The 25,528-nt window shown below is 43.6% G+C and overlaps 1 protein-coding gene across 12 annotated transcripts in view; it reads left to right on the top strand.

The window, feature by feature from the left end:
- The window catches only part of TIAM1 (TIAM Rac1 associated GEF 1), a 443,928-nt gene that overhangs the window by 360,819 nt on the left and 57,581 nt on the right, over positions 1–25,528 (top strand). For all 12 annotated transcript variants that reach the window (XM_030806062.1, XM_030806069.1, XM_030806064.1 and 9 more), the window contains 3 exons: positions 4,849–4,930; positions 13,346–13,432; positions 17,755–17,979. In XM_030806062.1, the coding sequence (XP_030661922.1) occupies positions 4,849–4,930; positions 13,346–13,432; positions 17,755–17,979 (394 nt within the window). The remainder of the gene's footprint in view (positions 1–4,848; positions 4,931–13,345; positions 13,433–17,754; positions 17,980–25,528) is intronic.

Below are 25,528 nucleotides of genomic sequence, written 5' to 3'. Positions count from 1 at the left end.
GGCTCTATTCTAGCTGCTCTAGGCACTGGGGATGCACCAAAACAATTCTGCCCCGGTGGAATCTGTATTCAAGTTTGCAGAAACAAGGAAAAATACATGTGAATGTGTAATATGTCAGGGAATGTTCAAAGCCTGGAGAGACAAGAAGTTGGGGCAAGTAGAGAGAGGGAGATGGCACATCTGCAGTGGGTCTTGTTGCTATTTTATTTTATTTTATTTTATTTTATTTATTTTTTGTGTTTCTTTTTTTTAATGTGATGTTTGAACAGGGTGAGTGAGTGAAGTGAGGGAGTGGAATCATAGAGTTATTTTGCAGACAAGTGTTCTAGGCTGACCAGGCACAGTGGCTCATGCCTGTAATCCCAGCACTTTGGGAGGCTGAGGCAGGCGGATCCCCTGAGGTCAGGAGTTCGAGACCAGCTTGGCCAACATGCTGAAACTCCGTCTCTGCTAACAATACAAAAATTAGCCAGGCATGGTGGCACACGCCTATAGTTCCAGCTATTCAGGAAGCTGAGGCAGGAGAATTGCTTGAACCCAGGAGGCGGAGGTTACAGGGAGCCAAGATCGTGCCACTACACACCAGCCTGGGTGGCAAAGCCAGATTCTGTCTCAAAAAAAAAAAAAAAAAAGTTCTAGGCTGAGAGAACAAAGCTGGCTACGGCCCAGGCAGGGGGAGGGTGGCGATGGTGGAGGTGGCTTACCTGGTGTTTGAGTATTGGTGGAGAGGGCATGAAAGGGGGATGCAGGAGATGGTGGGGAGAGGGAAAAAGGATAGGCCATGTAGAGCCTAAGTGCCGTGGGAAACCCCAGAGAGAAAGGGCATTGTTGGCTTTGAAAGGCTCACTGTGGCAGATGAGTGGCCCATAGGGCATGAGAGGATGAGCAACCAGGGCCCATAGGAGGCTGTACAGAGTCATCGTCAGGCAAGAGTGTGACAGTGGCTCAGACCAAGCCACCCAAAGGAGACAGAGGAAGAAACGATCCTGATTTTGTGAGAACTCAAGAGTCCTAGGTAAGCAATTTGTTTCTTAAAATCTGGTGATCTTCTCATCCAGTTTTTGAAAACAGGGAAAGTTGCAACATTATCGATTTAATAAAAGAAAGGGAAGATGTGAGCTATTTCATCATTAAGTGCATTATGTATAAAACTACTGAATTTCCAGATTTCTAGTTCCAGATATTGTGGTTGCATTGAAAATATATTTTAAAGTACGAACGCTTCTTGAAATTTTATGTAGTTTTAGTTTTGTTCACTAAACCTGGCTTTAGTCCAACCAGCCTAAGGATGTTGTGGCCAGCGGGCCTGTCTATATGATACTGAGTTATTGTCTGAGACCAGCAAAAGACACAATGATATTCACACTAATTTCAAAGAAAACTAGGAAGTAGTATGAAAATATAGGAAAGATTATGCACAAAGCTCTATTCCCACTAGATCCTGTGGAAATGATTAAAACAAACAGTTACATACTGCCACCTGGAGGAAGGGTTTGGCTCTTAAAGTTTTAAAAAATAGAACTAAGGCTCCTAATAAGTTAAGTGTACGTGGTTGATAACGTTTCCTTGAGCATTCTGTGGTGTTAGGTTACATATTGTAAACCTTATTGAATTTAGTATTTAGAGTTTTGGTGGCTATTTTCTGAATGAAAAAGTGGTATAACTGATTTCTTCTCATTTGTAAATTTATTTCTATGAAACATTTCTAAAGTATAACACTAAAACCACATTCAGTCATGCCCTTGACACGTTGCATTTGGTGGAAGTTGCATTAAATTGAGGTGTTTAAAAGGATCCAAGCTGTCCTGTCCACGTTCCTATCCCCCACATTCCTTGGCATTCTATTATAGCAAATGCTTTCTCAGGCTCCTGAGTCACAAGTATTATGCTGACCTCTCAAATGCCCCAAGCAAATAAAGAGAAGAAACTGGCCACTCTTTTCTACCTGCCTGAATAAAATTGTTTCTGGACGAATGACTGTGTGGTCAGGGATGCGGGCAAGTTTAGATCATCATCAAGACTTCTCTTTAGTGCTAATGGCCACATTTTTCGTTATTGACCTTGGCTCAAAATTGGTTTTCATTTCAAGATAGAGTAATAATTTTAAAAATCTATATGAGCATTTGACACATCTATTTGTTTGTGAGTTTTTATTATAAATTTTGGATTTGAACCTTTGACTGACCTAAGAGGGTAGGTTCCCTTTGCGTTCATACCCTGTGTTCCAGTGAAGGCTGATCTGGGAGGCATCATAGTGTAGTGGAAAGAACGCGGCTCTAGAGCCAGTGAGACCTGGGTTCATGATCCCAGCTGTGCATGAACTGGTCTTCTGAATTTAGGAAAGTACTTTCTCTTTAGGCTCTTGCCTTTATTTGTAAAATGGACATCACGCTTGTCTCATGGAGTTAGTGCGAGAGGCGTGACACATGGTCAGAACTCCGTATGTTATTGTCTTGATAGATCTTGACATATGAAAATGAAATATCCGGCCGGGCGCAGTGGCTCACGCCTGTAATCCCAGCACTTTGGGAGGCTGAGGCGGGCGGATCAGGAGGTCAGGAGATTGAGACCATGGTGAAACCCTGTCTCTACTAAAAATACAAAAAAAAAAAAAAAAAAAAAAAAAGCCAGGCATGGTGGCGGGCGCCTGTAGTCCCAGCTACTCAGGAGGCTGAGGCAGAACGGTGTGAACCCGGGAGGCGGAGCTTGCAGTGAGCCGAGATCACACCACTGCACTCCAGCCTGGGCGACAGAGCGAGACTCCGTCTCAAAAAAAAAAACCAAACAAAAAAGAAAATGAAATATCAATTAATTTAAACAACGTTTATGATGTGTGAACTCTGCATGATTCTTATCTTGACTTTGTACAAAGCTCTTTTTCCAGCCTTTTTTGTTTAAACAATTTTTCTAATAATTTTAACTCTTATTTTAGATTCAAGGGGCACATGTGCAGGTTTGTTACCTGAGTAGATCGCATGATGCTGAGGTTTAGGGTACTGTTGATCCTGTCACCTAGGTAGTAAGCCTAGTGCCCAGCAGTTAGTCTCACAACCCTTGTCCTCCTCCTGCCTTCCCCCTCTAGTAGTCCCCAGTATCTATTGTTGCCATTTTTATGTCCATGAGTACTCATTGTTTAGCGCCTAGTTGTAAGTGAGAAGGTATTTGGTTTTCTGTTCCTGTGTTAATTCAAGTAGGATAATGGCTTCCAGCTGCATCCGTGTTGCTGCAAAGGACATGATTTTGTTCTTTTTCATGGCTACATAGTATTCTGTGGTATACACATGTACCACATTTTCTTTATCCAGTCCACCCTGGATGGGCATATAGATTGATTCCACATCTTTGCTATTGTGAATAGTGCTGCAATGAACATACAAGTACACGTGTCTTTTTGGTAGAATGATTTATTTTCTTTTGGATATATACCAAGTAATGGGATTGCTGAGTCAAGTGGTAGTTCTAAGTTCTTTGAGAAATCTCCAAACTGCTTTCCACAGTGGCTGAACTAATTTACATTCCCAACAACAGTGTATAAGCGTTTCCTTCTCTGCCGGGCATGGTGGCTCACGCCTGTAATTCCTGCACTTTGGGAGGCTGAGGCGGACGGATCATTTGAGGTCGGAGTTCGAGACTAGCCTGGCCAACATGGCGAAACCCCGTCTCCACTAAAAATACAAAAAAAAAAAAAAAAAAAAACCAGATGTGGTAGCAAACGCCTGTAATCCCAGCTACTCAGGAGGCTGAGGCAAGAGAATTGCTTGAACCCGGGAGATGGAGGTTGCAGTGAGCTGAGATTGCGCCACTGCACTCCAGCCTGGGCAACAGAGCAACAATCTGTCTCCAAAAAAAAAAAAAAGAAGAAAAGAAAAGCGTTCCCTTCTCTCTGCAGCCTCACCAGCATTTGTTGTTTTTTGACTTTTTAATAATAGCCATTCTGACTGGTGTGAGATGGTATCTCATTGTGGTTTTGGTTTACATTTCTCTGATGATTAGCGATGTGTACATTTTTTCATATATTTATTGGCTACATATATGTCTTCTCTTGAAAAGTGCCCGTTCATGTCTTTTGCCCGTTTTTTGATGAGATTATTCATTTTTTGTTGATTTAAGTTCCTTATAGATTCTGGATATTACACCTTTGTCAGATGCACAGTTTGCAAATATTTTCTCCCATACTGTAGGTTGTCTGTTTATTGACAGTTTCCTTTTCTGTGCAGAAGCTCTTTAGTTTAATTAGGTCCCACTTTTTCATTTTTGTTGCAATTGCTTTTGAGGACTTAGTCATAAGTTATTTCCTTTCTTGGGCTTTTAGAGGGCTGATTAATTTGTGTACTTCAGTTTTCTAGCTAATTTCAATACAGTTCAGTGGCTAAAAAAAGAATATCTTCCTTTACGTAATTTGTTTTCTGTTTCAATGCTATCATTTGTCTCTGATTTGTACTATGGTGAACTTTTTGAATGGAAGCATAGAGATTTATCTTATTTCCGTGAATTCCATACCAAGATCTTTATAACCTCTTCCTGATTTTAATAAACTTTTTTCTCCCCACAACTAGAGATCTCCATTACTTTAGCATTATTTTTCAGGTCTGTGATAGACATTGGGTAGGAATAGACAGAGAGAGTGATGTGGAGGAATTACTTAGAAACCAAACTGTGCTACATTTGAGGATGACAGCTGGAAGTTTTTACTTTTACTTTTTACTTTTAATGACTTCCGTTTAATGATAAGATTGTAAAGTGCAAATTCACGTATCAATTGTGAAAAAACAGATTTATGAAATGATGACCATTTTTAAAAGTTAGTTATAATGAAATTCTAATTAGATTCCCCTTTGTAACTTTCAGCTGTACAAAGAAATTGAAATCTGTCCAAAAGTCACTCAGAGCATCCACATTGAGAAGTCAGATACAGCTGCTGATACTTATGGTAAGTTTATTTTTCTTTGTGTTTTAAGGTAAAGAATTTCTTATGTAAGCGTGCATTTATTTACAGTTCAACAAAATGCCTTTGAGTCCTATCTAAAACAGATAGTATATCTGGTTCCTGTTCTGTGGAGGGCAGCCACACTAGGGAAAAAAAGGGATATTTACTCTGGGTACGATGTAGACTTTGGTGTTAAATTTCATAACTTTAATTATTGGGGTTTTACTGTCCTAAAAAGGAAGTGGGTAGATTATTTTATATGTCAAAAGATAAAATTACAACAAGTTTAGTTACAAATCTGATTGGCTTTTATTTGTGATTCATGCATGGGACAGCCTCCATTCTACAAAATAGAATGAGAGCTCCCTCTGGGCAATGGCAGAACAGTGATTTTTGTAAGGTGGCGACAAGAAAACAGAACAGTGGAAGAAGAAAACTGATTGTTTAACATTAGCTTACTTCAGGTTACTTTTTTGTAAGGGTTAAAGCAGAGGGGACCTACTTATTTTGTTGACTCAGGTAGACTGGAATCTCATGTTTTCAGGAAAAACTGGTCTGTTTGGGGATCTACCTGCTTCCTGAAAGTTTTAGTTTGATTATGTGGCATCCAGCATGAGTGATTCCATTTTTATTTGATCTAGCCTTTTGGGCGTAATGCAGGAACTCACTTCACAACAATGGCCTCCCATAATTTTTGTTTAACATATACTATGGTGTACCTTAGTAATGTAGGAATTATTCTTTTACACCCCTTTCCCAAAAACATAGACATTATCCTCCCTTCCCATACAAATAATGTTAAAGGAGCTATTTTGGTGGTGTGTTGGGGAGTCCCCAAGACCATCCCTAGGTTTGCTGATTCACTAGGAAGACCCACAGAGCTCAGCATCTGGTCATACTCACAACTATGATTTTTTTTATAGCAAATTGTACTGAAGTGGCTTCGTTGTCTTGGGTAAATACCCCCGGTTCATTGTCTCATGCCAAGGGAATCGAGGATGTGGACACACAAGAAGTGGGTTTAGGAGTAGAGGTTTAATAGGCAAAAAAGAGAAAAGGACAATAGCTCTGTCTCCTGCAGAGAGAGACGGGTGCCCGAGTGGGTCTTCCGGCCAGCAGCGGAATGCACCGGATTTTGTAGCCAGGCTTGAGGAGGCAGTGTCTGATTTACATAAGGCCCACAGATTGTTTGGACCAGGTGTGATGTCTACACAGCACGCATGGAAGCTGGCTGCCCTATCCTAATCTTTATTATGCAAATGGAGTCTTTGCCTGGCCGGGGCCATGTTCACTGCTCCTTACTGTACACGTGGCTGGCAAAGAGAAGAGAAGATGGAGCCACCATTTTGAACATGTTTAGTCCCAGCTAGCTTTTTCCTATTGGCACAACTGCCGGCATTCACCGGTGTAAGCTTCCAGCTTGCTTGTCTATGTGTGCAGCTTGATTTTACAGGCTGCTTTTTGTTACAAAAAAAAAATTATTTGGGGGCTGCTTTTCATTAAAAGGAAAATGTTACTGAGGACTTTCTTCTCCTCACACTCTGCCTAAATCATTTCATTTTAACTCCTATATCAATACAAAGCAAAATCAGCAAAGGGAAAAGGCGCATGGAGCGAAGTCTAGGGGAAACCAGGTGTGAGCTTCAGCGAGCCGTGTTTCAGTGGAGTCACGTAGAATGAGGATAACTCCTCCAGCACCAAGTTGTGATGACACCTGAGAAATGCTCCCTCCTAGGGAAGGTGGTTAGAGGCTCAGTGCCCAGGGCTTTTCTGGGGAGGCTGGTTCCCTAGGCACCCTCTACCTAGCATGCACCGAAATTCCAGGCTCCCAGGAGGAAAGTAGGCGTTCACCGTAAATCCCATTGTTTGTACCACAGTTTAGGCACTGTGAGCCACTCAGGGTGTTGGGAACCCTCCCAAAATCCAAGTTCTCAGGATGCCAGCCAAGGTTCAAATCTGTAAGCGGGCCTTTCGAAGAATAGCAGTCATGCCTGCTGTGTTAACGCTTTCCTATGCGGTTGTCTACATTCTGGCAGAGTTAAATATATATTCCTTTCCATATGTTTAAGACCAGTCTTCTTTACTTAGCATTACACTGTATGGCTTGAATAGTAACAGAGTTGGTGCCTGAGTAAATTAAGTGAGGAAAATCCACACTGTGCTATATCAGTCAGGAGCGGTGAGGTTAGCTGAGGTAACAGCCAGCCACCAAAGCCCTGTGGCTCGAAACAGTGACATTGATTTCTCACATTCACCACGCGTCCCTTATGGGTTGGCTGGGACTCCATACGTTGTCCTCATTCCACACCCAGGCCTGGAGCAGCTGCCACCTGGGACAGTGCTTGTCACTCAGCAGAGGGGGAAGGGGAGGTGGGAAAGCAGGTGTTGTCCCACTCCCAATTCATTGGCCAAAGCAAGTCACACAGCCATACCTACCTACGAGAGAGCACAGAAGTGTGATTCTACTGTTTGGTAGAAGGAGAACAAAGTTCTGGGTGGAAAGACATAAAGACTACCGCATGTGCTCACTTAAGATTTCTGTCTGAATCAAGTTATTAAGCTTTCTTTTTTTTTTTTTTTAAGACACAGTTTCCCTCTGCCGCCCAGGCTGGAGTGCAGTGGTGCGATCTCAGCTCACTCCAACCTCTGCCTCCCAGGTTCAAGTGATTCTCCTGCTTCCTGAGTAGCTGGGATTACAGGCATGTGCCACCATGCCTGGCTAATTTTTGTACTTTTAGAAGAGACGGGTTTCACCGTGTTGGCCAGGGTGGTCTTGAACTCCTGATCTCAACTGATCCACCCACCTCAGCCTCCCAAAGTGCTGGGATTACAGGCGTGAGCCACTGCACCCGGCCCAGGTTATTAAGCTTTTTAGCATTTGAAAATCTTTAAACTCTTTTCTGAGCAGTGGGATATTATATTCCTTCTGTACCTTCCCTTGTAGGCCACCAGTCTTCATCTCAGAATACGCAATAGAGGATTTGGGCCTAATGAAGAGAACCCAATTTTGAACCCTGGCCACTTGCATTATAACTTTATGCTGTTTATTTCTTGACCTTAAAACTAAAGACATAATAAAGCCAGAAGAATGTTTCTCATGGCAAGGAATAAATGTTTATGAGCAGCTTATTATGCAGCAAAAAGCCAACCTCAGTAATTAGAGCTGTAATTGGTAGCAGTGAAGTGCCTGGATCCTCCAAAATTAGATGCTTCATAATGATTATTCTTTTTCTCTTCAGTTTACTTAATTTTTGTTGAGTAAGGATAAACTAGCAAAGATCAAGTTCAGAAGGCTGAATTTCGAAGCTCTTGGACTCTACTTCTAAGATTGAGTGATTCAGGGACTCAGAAATTGGAACTGGGCATAAAACTGCTATCGTTTGTATACGTTTTAATACTTTTTATTAAAGTCACTGAATTACAGAACCCATTTACTTTTACCCCCTGAGGAGGGTATGACAGGGCACCAGGCATCAGTCTTGAGAGTATTACAAACAGTGCTTCTCAACCCATCCAATGTAAAGAAGCAGGTATTTTGTTTTGTTTTAATTTCCCCTCTTTTGTGACCACCACTGCTTTTGTGAAATATAAAATCCATGCTTGGAGGTTGTGGCAATGTCAAAGCTCCAAGAGGTTCTCAATGCTTAGTCTCGATTTCTGTCCTTACATTACTGACATTAGCAAACAGTTGGCACCTGTTCCTGGACTTTGAGAAGCCCTGCCACAGGCTGGACGCAGAGGCTGACACCTGTAATCCCAGCATTTTGGGAGGCTGAGGTGGGCGGATCACGAGGTCAAGAGATCGAGACCATCTTGGCCAACAGATCGAGACCATCTTGGCCAACATGGTGAAACCCCATCTCTACTAAAGATAAAAAAATTATCTTATGGCCGGGCGCGGTGGCTCACGCTTGTAATCCCAGCACTTTGGGAGGCTGAGGCGGGCGGATCACGAGGTCAGGAGATCGAGACCACGGTGAAACCCCGTCTCTACTAAAAATACAAAAAATTAGCCGGGCATGGTGGCGGGCGCCTGTAGTCCCAGCTACTCGGAGAGGCTGAGGCAGGAGAATGGCGTGAACCCGGGAGGCGGAGCTTGCAGTGAGCCGAGATTGTGCCACTGCACTCCAGCCTGGGCGACAGAGCGAGACTCCATCTCAAAAAAAAAAAAAAAAATTAGCTGGGCGTGGTGACATGCACCTGTAGTCCCAGGTACTCGGGAGGCAGGAGAATCACTTGAACCCGGGAGGCAGAGGTTGCAGTGAGCTGAGATTGCGCCTCTGCACTCCAGCCTGGTGACAGAGTGACACTCTGTCTCAAATAAAAAAAGAAAAGAAAAGAAAAGCCTGCCACTCATGGCTAATAAGCTCAGTTAAATCATTTCTTCTCCGTGCTCGGGTTGGTTTTGGCATGTGATGTTCCAACAGCATATTGATTGAAGAGGTGAAAGATCCCCACCCCTCCTCCCCGTCCTCAGAGATCTGATTGCCTCTGGATTAAAAGCTATCACAGAGTCAAAATTCAGCCCATCTGCATCTAATATTAACACCTAGCTAAGTGGCTTCCGGTTAGATACTGAGTTTGGTACAAGTAAAAGCTACTGGCACAAACACAGAAACACCTCACAATACAGATCAAATGCTGCTTTCTATTTTAGAACACTTTAGGGAGGAGAATATAATTTAATAATCCAACTGACTGAACACACTTAAAGCAGGAACATTTACTTAATTTCTCTCTCTTGCCCCTGTCTCCATCTCAACCCTCAGCTCACTCCCACACCTTACTGTTGAAATTAGTGCACATATCCAGTTACATGATACACTAAGCATGAGGCCCTAGGCTGCCTTGAAGTAGAAGGATGCGTCATTTCAGCAACTTAGTATTCCTTTTCTCTGGGTACTTTTAGCACTATTATATTTTTTAGTCATGTGTTCTCCTCATGTTGTAGGTGCCTATGCTTGTTATCTGAATTTTCATTGTATCCTGGACTCTAGTTTTGAGTAATTCTCTACTGCATCATGTTATGATTTTTCTAGGGTGAGGAACCTTTTGGTGGTTCATCTCATGAGTTTGTTCTTAGTTTCTTTCTTCTTTTTTGAGACAGGGTTTTACTCTGTCGCCCAGGCTGGAATGCAGTGGTGGGATCATGACTCCCTGTAGCCGCAACCTCCTAGGCTCAAGCCATCCTTCCCACCTCAGCCTCCCAAGTAGCTGGGACTACAAGGCACGTGCCACCATGCCCAGCTAATTTAAAAAAAAAAAATTTGTAGAGACAGGGTCTCACTATGTTGCCAGGGCTGGTCTCAAACTCCTGGGCTCGTGCTTTCCTCCCACCTCAGCCTCCCAAGAGTGCTGGGATTATAGGCATGAGCCACGATGCCCAACCTTAGTTTCATCACTTAGTTTTAAGCACTTCCTTCATTCTCCTGATCATTATTCCAGTTGCCACTCATGATCCCTTCCTGTGTTTAAAGCTAACAGCCTTCCAGTTGGTGGATACATCGATTTATACTGAATAATTTCCCTCTGCCCCCTGTTGGCAATCATTTTGGACGATATTAGAGTTGTCTGCTGAGGGTTAGAACATTGCTGTCCTATTTAAAAGATACAGATCTGACTTTGCTGATTAACTGTTAAAATCATTATGTTCTCCATTCAGCTCCACATAATCCAGCTGTAGGATATTTCATAATTTTCTTTATATTTGTTCATATAGGAGATAGTTATAAGGTTTTCCCCCAGTGTGCAAGGTGTTGGCATCTTTAAATGGAAGCCGCTCACGTTTGTTGCAAGGCAAGGTGTGGGGAGGGCTGCCTTCCTGGAACAGTGAAAGGAACTCCTGTTTGACCCCTAAACCAGTGTCCAATATGAATTCCAGTACAGAGCTAATGTGCTATTCACTTTTGTAAATTTTTGGCTTTCATTTGGGTGATCTTCAAAAAAGGAACGTAAGCCCATTATCCTTTTTCTTCCATCCTCTTTCCTATCATGGAGATTTCCCCACTAATTAGAGATGTCTGATCTGTTTCTCAGACCTCTTCCTTTTGCCCAGTTGTCTGGTACAAATTACATAATCAATTGCAGTCCTCAGACTGGAAGTCTCCTCTATTTAACCTTTTGATTATACAAAAAGAGGACCAAGAAAAGAGGGAATGGCTGGGTGTGGTAGCTCACACCTGTAATCCCAGCACTTCGGGAAGCCCAGGCAGGTGGATTACTTGAAGTCAGGAATTTGAGACCAGTCTGGCCAGCATGATGGAACCCCATCTCTACCAAAATTAGAAAAATTAGCTGAGTGTGGTGGTGTGTGCCTGTAATCCCAGCTACTAGGGAGGCTGAGGTAGGAGAATCGCTTTAACCTGGGAGGCAGAGTATGTTGTAGTGAGCTGAGATCACACCACTGCACTCCAGCCTAGACAACAGAATGAGGGAGCCTAGACAACAAAAAGAGGGAATGGAGCAAATCAATACCTGAGGTGTCTCCATGTCTCCATCTACTTGGCTTCAGGTGACTTGCAGCAGGCCGTCACCATGTTGCCTCTCCTGCCATCTTCCAGTTAAGCAAAGATGTTTCCTGGTACCCCACAGGGGTGCTAATTTTTTAATAGAAAAAAAACTGGGGCCAGGCTCAGTAGTGCACGCCTGTAATCCCAACACTGTGAGAGGCTGAGGTGGGAGGATCGCATGAGGCCAGGAGTTTGAGACAAGCCTGGGCAACATAGTAAGACCCTATCTCTACAAAAAAAATTAAAAAATCAGTCAAGCATGGTAGCACTCATATGTAGTCCCAGGTCTTCTGGTAGATGAGGTAGGGAATTGTCTGAACCCAGGAGTTTGAAGCTACAATGAGCTATGATCACACCACTGCATTCCAGCCTGGGGGACAGAGCAAGACCCTGTCTCTTTAATAACAAACAAACAAACAAAAATTGGTCTCAGAATGTCATAGAATGATGGCATTTCAGAAAGGAAATTCCAATATTTAGATGAATCCTATTCATTCTTTCCCATGACAGAGCCCTTGATTCTATCTTTCCTAACAGATTTAAAAAAAAAAAATTTCCACTAAAATGCAGATAAATACACCTGTGTTAAGGCTAATGTAACTTAAATGGTTCTTGTGTAAAAATATTTTGATTTCAGCAGGGCTTCTTGACACTTAATCTGAAAGTTAGAAGTTGCTGAAAGAAGAGAATTTAAAATAAGAGAATGAAATGAAGACTTTGGAAAGTCCTCAGGGGTGGCCCTCAGCCGTTCCCTGTCTGAGGGTGTTACAGTACTTGAGAGGGCGATGGCAATTAGCTCTTTTGCCTATGTGAGGTTATCCATTTCCTGGTCTTGTAAACTAAACAAAAAACCATGTGTTCATCATGACATGGCCTAAAAAGGCTCAGTGACTCCTGGGACCCAATCTTATAAAATTCTGTTTTGCTGTTTGCCTGTTTGTTTTTTTTCAACCACTGCTCTCCCCTCAGCATTACGATGGGTATCTATATTATGGGATGATTTTTCTCCCAGAGCTGAAATTCTTGCAGATACATACAATGACATGTGTTCCCATTGTCCTTTTTAGAAATATCTGCAAAGGTATTTCTTTCCTTTAGCAAAGTAAGTATTCACTGTGGACATTCAAAGTAATTGATTAGGAAAGAGTTTTACATGAGGCGGTCTGGAAACAAGAGTGACCAGGACTTGTAACCATAGAGTTTTGAGTACCTGGGATCCTCAAGCCACCTAGAATACCTCGGCCTCACTCTGCTTTCCTCTCTGAAGGATGTAGCAGAGCCCAGGGTTAATTAGCAAGTTGGCTTTGAGCTCTGGGAGCCCAGAGAAGTATAAGATAATCTTATGATCAGATACTGCTAGAGTGTGAAATCAGGTAGTTTCTGTAATGTGTAACTCACATTACAGATGCGTAATGTGAGTTGCATCTTGCTCCTGTTTGCAGAATTGTATTAAATTAAAGCAGTGTCCATATAGTCATACATATGGATGAACACACAGCTTCCAACAGTACAGTTGTTAACATATTCTAGGACATAGATTTGATGAAAAATGTCTGGGGACTCTGAGGTAAGCTAATCTTTCTGTTTTCTGCTTTGGAGGAGAGTATGGAAAAGAAAAAATGATGGCGTTTACCACGAAGCAAGGTTAAACAAAATAATTTGCTTTCCTTTGAGTAGATTGGTAGGTAATATGAAGATAGACGTACCTAGTAATCCTTACTTTTACAAGTAGTGACTTCCAGAGTGATCTAAAAATACACTTCTCTGCTTTGTAAAACAAGAAAAAACAATCAGTCCAAACTAAAATGACAAACATGAAACATACCTAGTTCACAGCAGGCACTTCCTGTTGTTTGCTAAACATTCAGAAGGTGTGAGCCCTGCCATTCTGTCTTTTTGTGTTTCACAGGGTTTTCACTTTCTTCTGTGGAAGAAGATGGTATTCGAAGGCTGTACGTGAACAGTGTGAAGGAAACCGGCTTAGCTTCCAAGAAAGGTAAGTCAATGAAGGAGGGCTGGTCTGTCTGTCTTAAATGCCCTTTGGGGCTTCTCTAGTTTTTGAATGAGAAAGATAGGCCCAAAGAATTCATTTGTGAAAAGCATTTGAACATTTTCTCATTGAAAACCCTTGCAGGGAATATGCATTTTATTCCATTAACTTAAGTGTACCAGAAAGGTCATATTCTTTAACTATTTTTTTCTTTTTTTAATTTTTAGAGACAAGGTCTTGCTCTATCACCCAGGCTGGAGTCCAGTGGCGCAATCATAGGTCACTGCAGCCTCGAAATCCTGGGCCCAAGCCATCCTCTCCCCTGAGCTTCCTGAGTCGCTAGGGGAGTACAGGTGCATGCCACCACACCTGACTAATTTATTTATTTATTTTTCAGAGTCAGGGGTCTTGCTGCATTGCCCTGGCTATTCTTGAGCTCCTGGCCTCAAGCGATCCTCCTGTCTCAGCCTCTCAAGTCACTCATTTTTGGATTTTAAATCTGAGCCCATTACCATGGGGCTGGTGGGAAATTCCATTCTAATCATGTGGTCGTCCTTCTCCATCTTCTAGGATAGTGTGGGGATCCTGGGGGGGGGGGTTCTTCCTGGAGCAGAGCATGGGGGAAGACCCCTCTGTACTTTGGTCCACACTGGTCAAAGCTGACATTGGCTATTGCCTGAGCCTGCAGAGCTCTTCAAATCAGTTGTTCTGTTGCTTCCGTTCATAGAAGAATCTGCGAAAGTTGAGAACCTAGGGATTTGAGATCCAGCCTCCCTCCCCTTCCTTAGAGAGTGCTTCCCTGCTACATCCTGCCTGTTTCATTTTAGCCCTTAAATGGCCCATAATGCATTTGGGCTACTTGGGGAACCCCAACTCTCCATCCTTTTTCTACCCCTGGAAAGTCTTTGCAACCTAGATGATTTGCTCACAGTGCTAATTTCTTAGAGCTACTATAATAAACTGTTACACACTGGGTGGCTTAAAATAACAGAAATTTATCCTCTCACCGTTTAGGAGGCCAGAAGTCTGAAATTACGGTATTGGCAAGATTGATTCCTCTGGAGCCTCTGAGGGAAGAATGGCTTCATGCCTCCTTCTGGTTTCTGGTGTGAAAGCAGCACTTGGCATTCTGTGGCTTATGGCTGTATCACTCCAATCTCTGCCTGAAGTCACATGGCTTCTGCCCTGTGTGTCTCTCTGTGTCATTAACATGGCCTTCTTATAAGAACACCAGTCATTGGATTTAGGACCTACTCTAAATCATTATGAGTGCATTGTAACTTTCATGTGTAATATTATATAATTATGTGTAATTATTATATGATTATAATGATGATATTGTAATTATAATTATAATGATGATATTGTAATTATAATTATATATTCATATATAAATTTATAATATAGTATGATATATAATATATAATGATATATAATGACATATAATATATAAATATATAATATATTAATACATTATATAATAATCATTAATATAATTATATATAATTATATAATATAATTATATATAATTATATAACATAATTATATATAATTATGATGTGTAATTATATATAATTACAATGATTATATTATTATAATTTCATCTGTGATATATATCTATCCCTATTTCCAAAGAAGGTTGCATTCTGACATTCTAGGTGGACATGAATTTGCGGGGGGACACTATTCGACCCACTATACTCGCTGTAAATAAACGGGCCGGGTAGGTAGGGCTGGAAATCCACCTTTGTTTCTTTCTTCTTGCTATGGGATTTGTAGTTTCATGCAAGAAGTGGCAAAATAATACGTGTTGAACATCAGAGATCAACACATCCAGGTCAACTGTCCTTAGATGTACTTACCTCGCATCTGTTGTGTTAACTACTGCTAAATGGAGCAGAGAAGGGAAATTGAGTGCTGATCTTCGCCACTGTCTTTTTTGTCCTGGTTCAGCTGAGTTCTGGGTAGTTCGTGGCTTGCAAAGCTACCTGTGCGGGTTATATTGACCTGTCCTGTAAACACTGGAAAAGCACAACCGCAGACCTGGCTATGCATGGAAAGGCAAAGGTGTGACGAGTGGGAAATAAAGTCAGGATAATTTATCTGCTGCTGACTGTCACAGAGGAGCATTTTCCTTCTTTTTCCTTCTATACTTTCTAGGCCATAGGCAGCCTGGGGCCAGAGTTTGACCCAGTCACTGAGCTGTATCTCAGCTAAGAGCACAGATGACAGGATTTCTTCCCCTTCAAGCCCAAAGACTGATTTTTATCTCTTTCAGCACAATGAGTGTGCCGGTTTGCGTGGCACGGGGGTGGGGAATCTGCCGCCCTGGTTTCAGTCACATCCTGTTTTAGTTCTTTGAATCTGAGAGCCCTGGTGTTAAATGAAGATGAACGGTCATCTGTACCAACCCCCTTGCTCTGTTCTCAACAGATGCAAGAGTGATGTCCATTCTGTCCTCCTGGTCCACAAACACGATCCCAACACCTGGCGTGTCTAGAAAGATATTGGGGGTATTTTATGTTAAATTTAGCTGTGAATTGGCTGGGCATGGTGGCTCACACCTGTAATCCCAGCACTTTGGGAGGCCAAGGCGGGCGGATCACCTGAGGTGAGGAGTTCCAGACCAGCCTGGCTAACATGGTGAAACCCTGTCTCTACTAAAAATACAAAAATTAGCTGGGCATGGTGGTGTGCACCTATAATCCTAGCTACATGGGAGGCTGAGGCAGGAGAATCACTCGAACTGGGGAGGTGGAGGTTGCAGTGAACTGAGATCGCGCCATTGAACTCCAGCCTGGGTAACGAGCAAAACTCCGTCTCAAAAACAAAACAAAACAATAATTAGCCAGGCATGGTGGCACATGCCTGTAGTCCCACCTACTCAGAAGGATGAGGCACGAGAACCTGGGAGACAGAGGTTGCAGTGAGCCAAGATCGTGCCACTGCACTGCAGCCTGGGCAACAGAGTGAGACTTCATCTCAGAAAAATAACTACATAAATAAATGAATAAAAATTTAAAAAATTTTGGATCACCTGAGGTCAGCAGACCAGCCTGGCCAACGTGGTGAAACCCCGTCCCTACTGAAAATACAAAAAATAGCCAGGCGTGGTGGTGAGTGCCTGTAATCCCAGCTACTCTGGAGGCTGAGGCAGGAGAATCGCTTGAACCTGGGAAGCAGAGGTTGCAGTGAGCCAAGATTGCACCACTGCACTTCAGCCTGGGCAACAGAGTGAGACTCCGTCTCAAAAAAAAAAAAAAAAAAAAAAAAACTGATTTCAGATATTTTAGAAATCTGAATAAGGATGTCCAGGGCGTGTGACTCTGTGAAGCTGGGAAGTGAGAACTTCTTTGTAGGGTCATTTTCTGCAGAATCTGAGTGGGATGCCCAAGGGCTGGGAGGCTTCTCTTTCCTGCAATTTATCATTTGTCTTTGCCTGCCCTTCACTCACTCCCTTTTTCAAGTTGGTTTTTCCATATTGGTGTATAAAATTAGAAATTGGGCTCCTTTTCTCTTCCTAGCTGAAATGATTATTTTATTTTCTTTCATGTTCTTCCCAACCTCTCCCTTTCTCAGGCTGCTGGAATGTTCTTCCAGTGCCAGTTTGAACTGCACCTCGGTGTCTCAACTTCCTGTTCTTCTAGGTTGGGCTTGTTCATGGTCATTCCCTTGGGTCCCAAACTTTGGCAATTCCCCTAGCAGATCCTTTGGGGATCTACCAAAAGAGATTCATCCCAAGGTTCTGATATAGTTTGAAAACAAAAAAGGACAAAAATGCTTGCACTGGGTTCTTGAAACTGTCATCTCTAAGTGTATTTGGAATGAGACATTCTTACTTCTGTCCTCATAGCCAGAGTGAATGCCCTGCATTTTGGTTCCTTGGAAATAATCAGTAGATATTAGCTGGCTGTGACTTAAGTGTGCACTGAGGCATGAACATGTACAGAACACAGTGGTGGCAGCCATCAGAGAGCACTGCCATTCCCCGCTCGCCCCGCCCCAAAAGTGTAGGAAGATAGCCGGAATTCATTAGCATTTGTGAGAAATGACAGATGCTTGGAACACATAGATTAATGAAGGAGTGGGTTTGTTTGCTTGATGTATGAAGGACCCGGCTTGGCATGTTGTAACCTGCAAATCTAGGACCTTCAGAACCTGAGGCCCATGTCCTCTCCTGAGGATCACTGCTGAGCACCGCAGCCTGTCTGCAGCAGCACCTGGGGCTGTGAGACCCACAGCAGGTGTGCCCTTTATAGCAGACCTCCTAAGCTGTTGTGTTCTGATTATGTGTGTGAAATTAAAAATTTTCCATCTTGCGTTGGCAGGCCTGAAAGCGGGAGATGAGATTCTTGAGATCAATAATCGTGCCGCTGACGCCCTGAACTCTTCTATGCTCAAAGATTTCCTCTCACAGCCCTCGCTGGGCCTCCTGGTGAGGACCTACCCCGAGCTGGAGGAAGGAGTGGAGCTGCTGGAAAGCCCGCCCCACCGAGTGGACGGCCCTGCGGACCTTGGCGAGAGCCCCCTCGCCTTTCTCACCAGCAACCCAGGTATGGCTGTTCAGGGTGCTGGGGGCGAGTCTGAACTCCGTTGTGCCACGACCCAGGGAGTTTATCATGCGGCTTGTGTGTTTCAGTGAGTGCCTCTGTCTCGCAGGTGGTATAAAATGTGTGCGCAAGATGGGCTGATGACTGGCCCTGCATTTCCTGTTGAAATTTCAAAGGCGCAGGGAACTTTATATTCTCATAGAACTGTTTTGCTACAAATCCACCTGTCACCCATGGGCAGCTTTATAATGCTTCTGCTGTTTCTCATTTTGGAGAAATGTGACGATTTAGAAGACTTTGCTGTGGATAGAGATACAGAGGCACAGAAGTGTTGGGAATTGGGCCACGTGTGGTGGCTCGCACCTGTAATCCCAGCACTTGGGAGGTGGAAGCAGGAGGATAACTTGAGGTCAGGAGTTTGAGACCAGCCTGGGCAACATAACGAGACTCTATCTCTCCAAAAAATAAAAAAATGAGTTGGGCATAGTGGAGAGCACCTGTAGTTCCAGCTACTTGGGAGGCTGAGTCAGGAGGATCGCTTGAGCCCAGGAGTTTGAGGCTGCAGTAAGCTGTGATTGCACCGCTGCATTCCAGCCTGGGAGCCAAAGGCCTGTCTCTTAAAAAAAAAAAAAAAAAAAAAAAGACGAACAAGTGCTGGGGATCACATAAGATGCTGAAACTAAGTCCTACCTCTGTTCCTGCCTTCTCTGTCGTCATCTTCCAAACCACTCAGCCCTGCTTTCCTACTATCTGAGAGAAGGATGTGAGTTGAGATGCTGAGAGGCCCAGAGTGGAAATGTGTGCAGAGCTCTTGTTTGCTCTGTTTGTCTTTTGGACTTTTTCAACCTGAAGGCTGAACCCAAGCCCGTCGGTGACCCCCCTGCCCTGCCCTTGCTTCCTCTCCCCCTCCTTCTGGCAACCTGTGCTCATTCTACTAGAAGCAGCGTGAGTGCCACCTGCCTTTCGAAGTCTTCCTGGGACCCCACAGAGTTAGCTCTCTCCTCTGGGCCCCCACGATCCTGCACATTTGACTTCCATATGGGCCCTCATTAGATCATGCAATTCTTATTTGCTTGTGTCTCTCTTTTTGCCTGAATGTGTTTTCTGAGACTGGGTTTATATTCCTCATTTTTGTCTTCCCGGCTCTTTACATGTGGTTCGCTACATGGGCGGCCCCTTCTTGTTCAGCAAGAGAGTGAGTGAATGATGGAACAGATGAACAGCGTAGATTGCTATCGTTTATTTCTGCATGACCGGGTTCTAGGGTTTGGGTTGATTTAGTAAGTTGGGGTTTTGTCATTATTTTGTCTTTTCAAAGCTTGGGATAAAAAAGGAGCATTCCGTTCAAAATCTGAAATGGAAGGCTCTTGGGTGCTTGGATATTCTTGCCCTGCTGTTGTTGTTTTTTCAAATCATTTTCTGAAGCTTGGCTTGCTGAGGAAGTTGGAGCCCTCATTCTTTTGTTCATTGGCTCCTTGGAAGATTTTGACAAGTTGAAGCTTCAGAAAATTGATTGCTCTCAGTTACAGTTGACTTCCTTGACTCATTATGTTATTGTGGTCCCCACATCCCAATCAAATTTTTGAAAAGTGGCTCCAGTGAGTTGTGTACCCTTAGTGAAGGAGAATGAAGACCATAAAGGCTGTTATTTCATGTGACCACAAGATGGCAGACTCGATCCATAAAACGGTTCACAGATACAGTTGTTTCTGGAATATGACTTTGAGTGAGACATATTATGTTAGATTAGATTATTTAAAGGATTTTATAAGCTTGCACATATGTGCTTTAAGCAACGGTGTGTACTCAACTTTCTTTGGATTTTTTTATTCTGTCTGAGCCCTTCTTCTGGGTTACAGATACAAAAAAAAAAAGAAAAGAGGTTGGTAAACTATAATCCATAGACTAAAAGCAGCCCACCGCCTGTTTTTGTAAATAAAGTTTTATTGGAACACAGTCATGCCATTCATTTACACCTTGTCTCTGGCTGCTTTCCTTCTGCAATGACAGAGTTGAGTAGTTGTGACAAGGACTTAGGGTCTGCAAAGCCAAAAGTATTTACTCTATGGCCCTTTACATATAAAATTCGCTGTGCCCGATGTAAAGTATGACTGAGATTGCTCCCAATTTGTTTTTTTAAAGATAGACACTGTTAATGTTTTGGTCTGTTTCTTTCTTCTTTTTTAAAAATAACCTACCGGGCGCAGTGGCTCACACCTGTAATCCCAGCACTTTGGGAGGCCAAGGCAGGCGGATCACCTGAGGTCAGGAATTTGAGACCAGCCTGGCCAACATGGCGAAACACCACCTCTACTAAAAATACAAAAATTAGCCATCCGTAGTGGCAGGCGCCTGTAATCCCAGCTACTCGGGAGGCTGAGGCAAAAGAATCGCTTGAACCCAGGAGGCAGAGGTTGCAGTGAGCTGAGATCGCACGACTGCACTTCAGCCTGGGCGACAGAGCAAGACTCCGACTCAAAAAACAAAAAAAAAACTGTGCATGTACATGTACGTGTGTTTGCTTAAAAATCTATTAAAATATATTTAATAGAGTTTAAAATGCACTGAATAAATCTTGAAATGCATTTAAAAGATTTTTAAAATGCATTTTATATATATCTGTTTTAGAAATATCTGAGTATTTCTGTGTATACAGTTGCTGTCTGGTCTTTTGTGTGGTGGAGTTTTAAACTAAACAACTGGACTTTACAACTGACCACGTTACCTCCTTCAGACTACTCGCCTTTGGAGGCTGTGCTCTAAATCCATGGACCCTGCCATTATTTTAAAACACATTGAAACTGCAATTTTGGGATCATCTTTGGCAGGTTTTTTTTTTTTCAATTAAGTGGCCATAACTCGGAGCTGATATTTTTTAAGTATTTACTATGGGCCAGGCATGGAGCTGAAAGTTTGATAACTATGACTCAGATTTTGTCCTCCAGTTTATGTTTTAGTGTAGTTTTTTGTTTTTTCATTGCTTTATCTTTTTTTTTTTTTTGAACGAAGTTGTGGTCTTGTTGCCCCGGCTGGAGTGCAGTGGCGCCATCTTGGCTCACTGCAACCCCCGCCTGCTGGGTTCAAGCGATTCTTCTGCCTCAGCCTCTTGAGTAGCTGGGATTACAGGCACCTGCCACCTCGCCCCACTAATTTTTGTGTTTTTAGTAGAGACTGGGTTTCACCATGTTGGTTAGGCTGGTCTCGAACTCCCGAAATCGGGTGATTTGCCCGCCTTGGCCTCCCAAAGAGCTGGGATTACAGGCATGAGCCACTGCGCCCAGCCACATTGCTTTATCTCTTAAAATTTTGCAGTTTTACAATCATCAAAAATCCTTCAGGCTGGGCGCGGTGGCTCACGCCTGTAATCCCAGCACTTTGGGAGGCCAGGGTGGGCGGATCACCTGAGGTCAGGAGTTTGAGACCAGCCTGACCAACATGGAGAAACCCCGTCTCTACTAAAAATACAAAATTAGCCGGGCGTGGTGGCACATGCCTGTAATCCCAGCTACTAGGGAAGCTGAGGCGGCAGAATCGCTTGAACCCAGGAGGCAGAGGTTGTGGTGAGGCGAGATTGTGCCATTGCACTCCAGCCTGGGCAACAAGAGCGAAACTCCATTAAAAAAAAAAAAAAATCCTTCAGAACAGAGTCTGCTTTGTCAAGGTAGGTAATCAGACTGACTCAAGAATAAAGCTTGAAAGTAAAGCCACTGTATTGTTTTGGTTTTTGTTTTTGGTAAAGTTTCTAAACTGGCTTCAAAATTAGTAAATTTCAGAAGAATTCCTGGCCGGGCGCGGTGGCTCACGCCTGTAATCCCAGCACTTTGGGAGGCCGAAGCGGGCGGATCACGAGGTCAGGAGCTCGAGACCATCCTGGCTAACACGGTGAAACCCCGTCTCTACTAAAAATACAAAAAATTAGCAGGGCGTGGTGGCAGGCGCCTGTAGTCCCAGCTACTCAGGAGGCTGAGGCAGGAGAATGGCGTGAACCCCGGAGGCGGAGCTTGCAGTGAGCCGAGATCGTGCCACTGCACTCCAGCCTGGGCAATAGCGAGACTCCGTCTCAAAACAAAAAAAAAAAAAAAAAAGAATTCCTGAATACTCGATCAAGTAGCAGCCCAATTGGACCTGCTGGCGGGGAGAAGGCACTTCACTTCCCCACCTGGGTCTCTGCCTATCTGCCTTCTAATTGCTTCTGCTTCCTAGTCCTCACTTAACAGTGGAAGATAAAAGTGGAGGCAAGTAAACAGGATAAAATAACTGAAAGATTGCTCCGTGATGGGGCAGAGATAAAGCAGTATCAACAGACAGCTGCAGTTAAAATAGAAAACAACCAAGAAAATTTTGTACAATGGGCAGGATGGACTACAGCCTTAGTCTAAATTTAGAAGTAACAAAAATAGGAAACATCCTGAGTGGCAGGTTTGAGGTTTGATGGGAGTAAGTTAAGGTGGATGATTGGTGTCCTCGACAGAGAGCCTTGCTGGGTCTCAGGGACCCTGGGGTCCACATGAGTGCTAGCTGCTGCCTGGCTGCTGGAGGCTCCTCCTGTAGAGCTCCACCGTCTCATGAACTCAAGTGGTCAGACTTGGCCAGGTCCTCCCTTAAGGACCCTGAGTGAGTATGGGATTAGCCTTCAAAGTTGGATTATTTCTGAACTGCTTTCTCATAGAGAGGTTTGTTTCTTCTATGTAGAAGCATCACAGCCTAGTGGCTAAGAGTAGGGCCTTGAACCAAGTTCTTTGGAACTTAGTCCATTTCTTTGGAACTCAGTCATTGGTGGGGGGGACAGAGTGTCACTCTGTTGCCCAGCCTGGAGTGTAGTGGCAGGATCTCGGCTCACTGCAACCTCTGCCTCCCGGTTTCAACTGATTCTCCTGCCTCAGCCTCCTAAATAGCCGGGATTACAGGCACCCGCCACCACGCCTGGCTAAATTTTGTATTTTTAGTAGAGACAGGGTTTTACCATGTTGGCCAGGCTGGTCTCGAACTCCTGGCCTCAGGTGATCCACCCGCCTCGCCCTCCGAAAGTGCTGGGATTATAGGCATGAGCCACCGTGCCCGGCCAGAAATCAGTCCATTTCTATGTTCATCAGCTTCATGACCTTGACCTGGTCATGCTTAATCCCTCTGTGCCTCAGTGTCCTCACCTGTAAAATGGGGATAATTCCACCCTGTCATCTCACTGGGCTGTTGTGAGGACCAAATGAGGCATAAAAGTAAAGCGTTTAGAATATTACCCAGTAAGCGCTCAATAAATGTTTTGTACCTGAAGCCATTCTCTTATGGGGGACATGAGGATTCCCTGGCCTATGACCAGAGATTGCTCTTTTTCAGTCTTCTCCCTGTCTTCTATGCCACCTCAGTCTGCAACCGGTGAATTACCTGATAACTAAGTTTATGAATTACACCTTGTTTATATTTTCCTTTCTCAAGTAGAAAGAAATGAATGCTGTAGTCTAGAATGCTGAGGTTCCTGGGCCCTTTTTCAGAGCTCATGAGTCACCTAGTCTGGGATGGGGTCTGGGTCTGCATTTGTTCTGGCGGTTGCTTCTAATGTCCAGCCCTGGTTGGGAGCCACTGCCTTAGGTCACCAACTCTTCCTGGTTATTGCTCCCCATCCTTTTTCTTGTCTTGGTGGAATTATAAGATAATTGGAATTTTACGGTGACATGCAAACCTTCCATAGTTCCTTGATCACATTTTGTGATCTGCTTCACTGAGATTTTTTTGTAATGAAAATTTGTTAGGTGGTCCTGTAGTACATTCTCCGTTCTCCCGTTCCTTGGTTTACGAGGGAGAATGGGTTGCCACGTTGGCTTAGAAAGCCAGGATCTGCATAAGGAGAGTCTAGCCTGAGTGTTCTCTGCAAGACTCAGTTTCCTATCCTTGGCTGTTTGCCATCCCTGAGTTCTGGTTGCAGTCTTACTGGAGCTACTTTCATCTGTTTGGTTTTTTTTTTAAGCATTTGTTTTCATACGTATTGGTAGGAAAAAAAGGGAAGGATGTCTAGGACAAAAAGATAGTTCCTTCAGTGGCTGTTTTTATAAAAAGATCTTAGCAGTGAAGGGGAAGCTAGAATAGGAAGTTGCAGAACTGTATTTGTGTGAGGTTTCAAAAAAGTCTGTCTTGTGTTCTTGTGTGATTTATTTTGAATACTGATCTTATCTAGCAATATTAACAATCTGGGCTAGGTAATGCTTTGCTGTGGGGAGCTGTCCTGTGTGTTGATGTTTAGCAGTACTCCCGCAAGCCACTACAAGACAATAGTACACCACCTCCCCAAGTTGTGCCCATCAAACATATCTTCAGACATTGCCAAAAGGCCACTGGGCAGCAAAATCTTATCCAGTTGAGAACTACTGGCCTAATTTATTAAAAGGTATAGCTCTATCACCCTGTTAGGGAAATGTTGCAGGGAACATCAATATAGGAAAGCAAAGCAAATCTAGATGTAAAACAGTTCTTAAAAAAAGTTTTATAGGCCAGGCGCAGTGGCCCACACCTGTAATCCCAGCACTTTGGGAGGCCAAGGCAGGTGGATCATCTAAGGTCAGGAGTTTCAGACCAGCCTGACCAACATGGTGGAACCCCGTCTCTACTAAAAATACAAAAATTAGCTGGGCGTGGTGGCGGGCGCCTGTAATCCCAGCTGCTTGGGAGGCTGAGGCAGGAGACTCTCTTGAACCTGGGAGGCGGAGGTTGCTGTGAGCCAAGATCGCACCGTTGCACTCCAGCCTGGGTGACAGAGGGAGACTCTGTCAAAAAAAAAAGTTTTATAAAGCATTTATTGAGAGAATTACAACACAAATCCCCATTTATGGCCTTGTTTTTCCTTTTTACGTCAAGGAGAAAGCAAAGAAAAAATAAATGGAATTATGTAACAGTAATTATGCAAAACCTCAGCTTTTATGCAAATTATAAGAATCATAGTTCAAGTGACACCATTAGTGTCTTTCCAAAGTTTCAAACGCCTGTTTATCTCTCTCTCTGGGTTCACGTTCACTTTATTTTTGTGGTTCATACAGCTCTGCTGTGATTGTCCCTAGAATTCCACTTGACCAGTTGGGGCGAAGCAGGTGCCTTGATTTACTTCAATGAGTAGCCCACAGGATTACAATAAAAGTGCCAGAGGCCAGGCGTTTGTTGTGGCTCACACCTGTAATCCCACCACTTTGGGAGGCTGAGGCGGGAGGATTACTTGAGCTCAGGAGTTTGAGACCAGCTTGGGCAACATAGTGAGACCTTGTCTCTACTAAAAATTTTAAAATTAGCCAAGCATGGTGGTGTGCACTGGTAGTCCCAGCTACTCAGGCAGCTGAGGCAGGAGGATCACTTGAGCACAGAAGATTGAGGTTGCAGAGATCCTTGATCATACCACTACACCCAGCCTGTGAGACAAGCAAGACCCTATCTCTAAGAAAGAAAGTAACAGGCTGGGCACGATGGCTCACGCCTGTAATCCCAGCACGTTGGGAGGCTGAGGGTGGATCACCTGAAGTCAGGAGTTGAAGACCAGCCTGGCCAACACAGTGAAACCCTGTCTCTACTAAAA

This window comes from Nomascus leucogenys, chromosome 25 (genome assembly GCF_006542625.1).
Source record: "Nomascus leucogenys isolate Asia chromosome 25, Asia_NLE_v1, whole genome shotgun sequence".
NCBI lineage: Eukaryota > Metazoa > Chordata > Mammalia > Primates > Hylobatidae > Nomascus > Nomascus leucogenys.
Note: the sequence above shows the minus strand (reverse complement) of the source record. Positions and strands in the feature narration are given on the sequence as shown.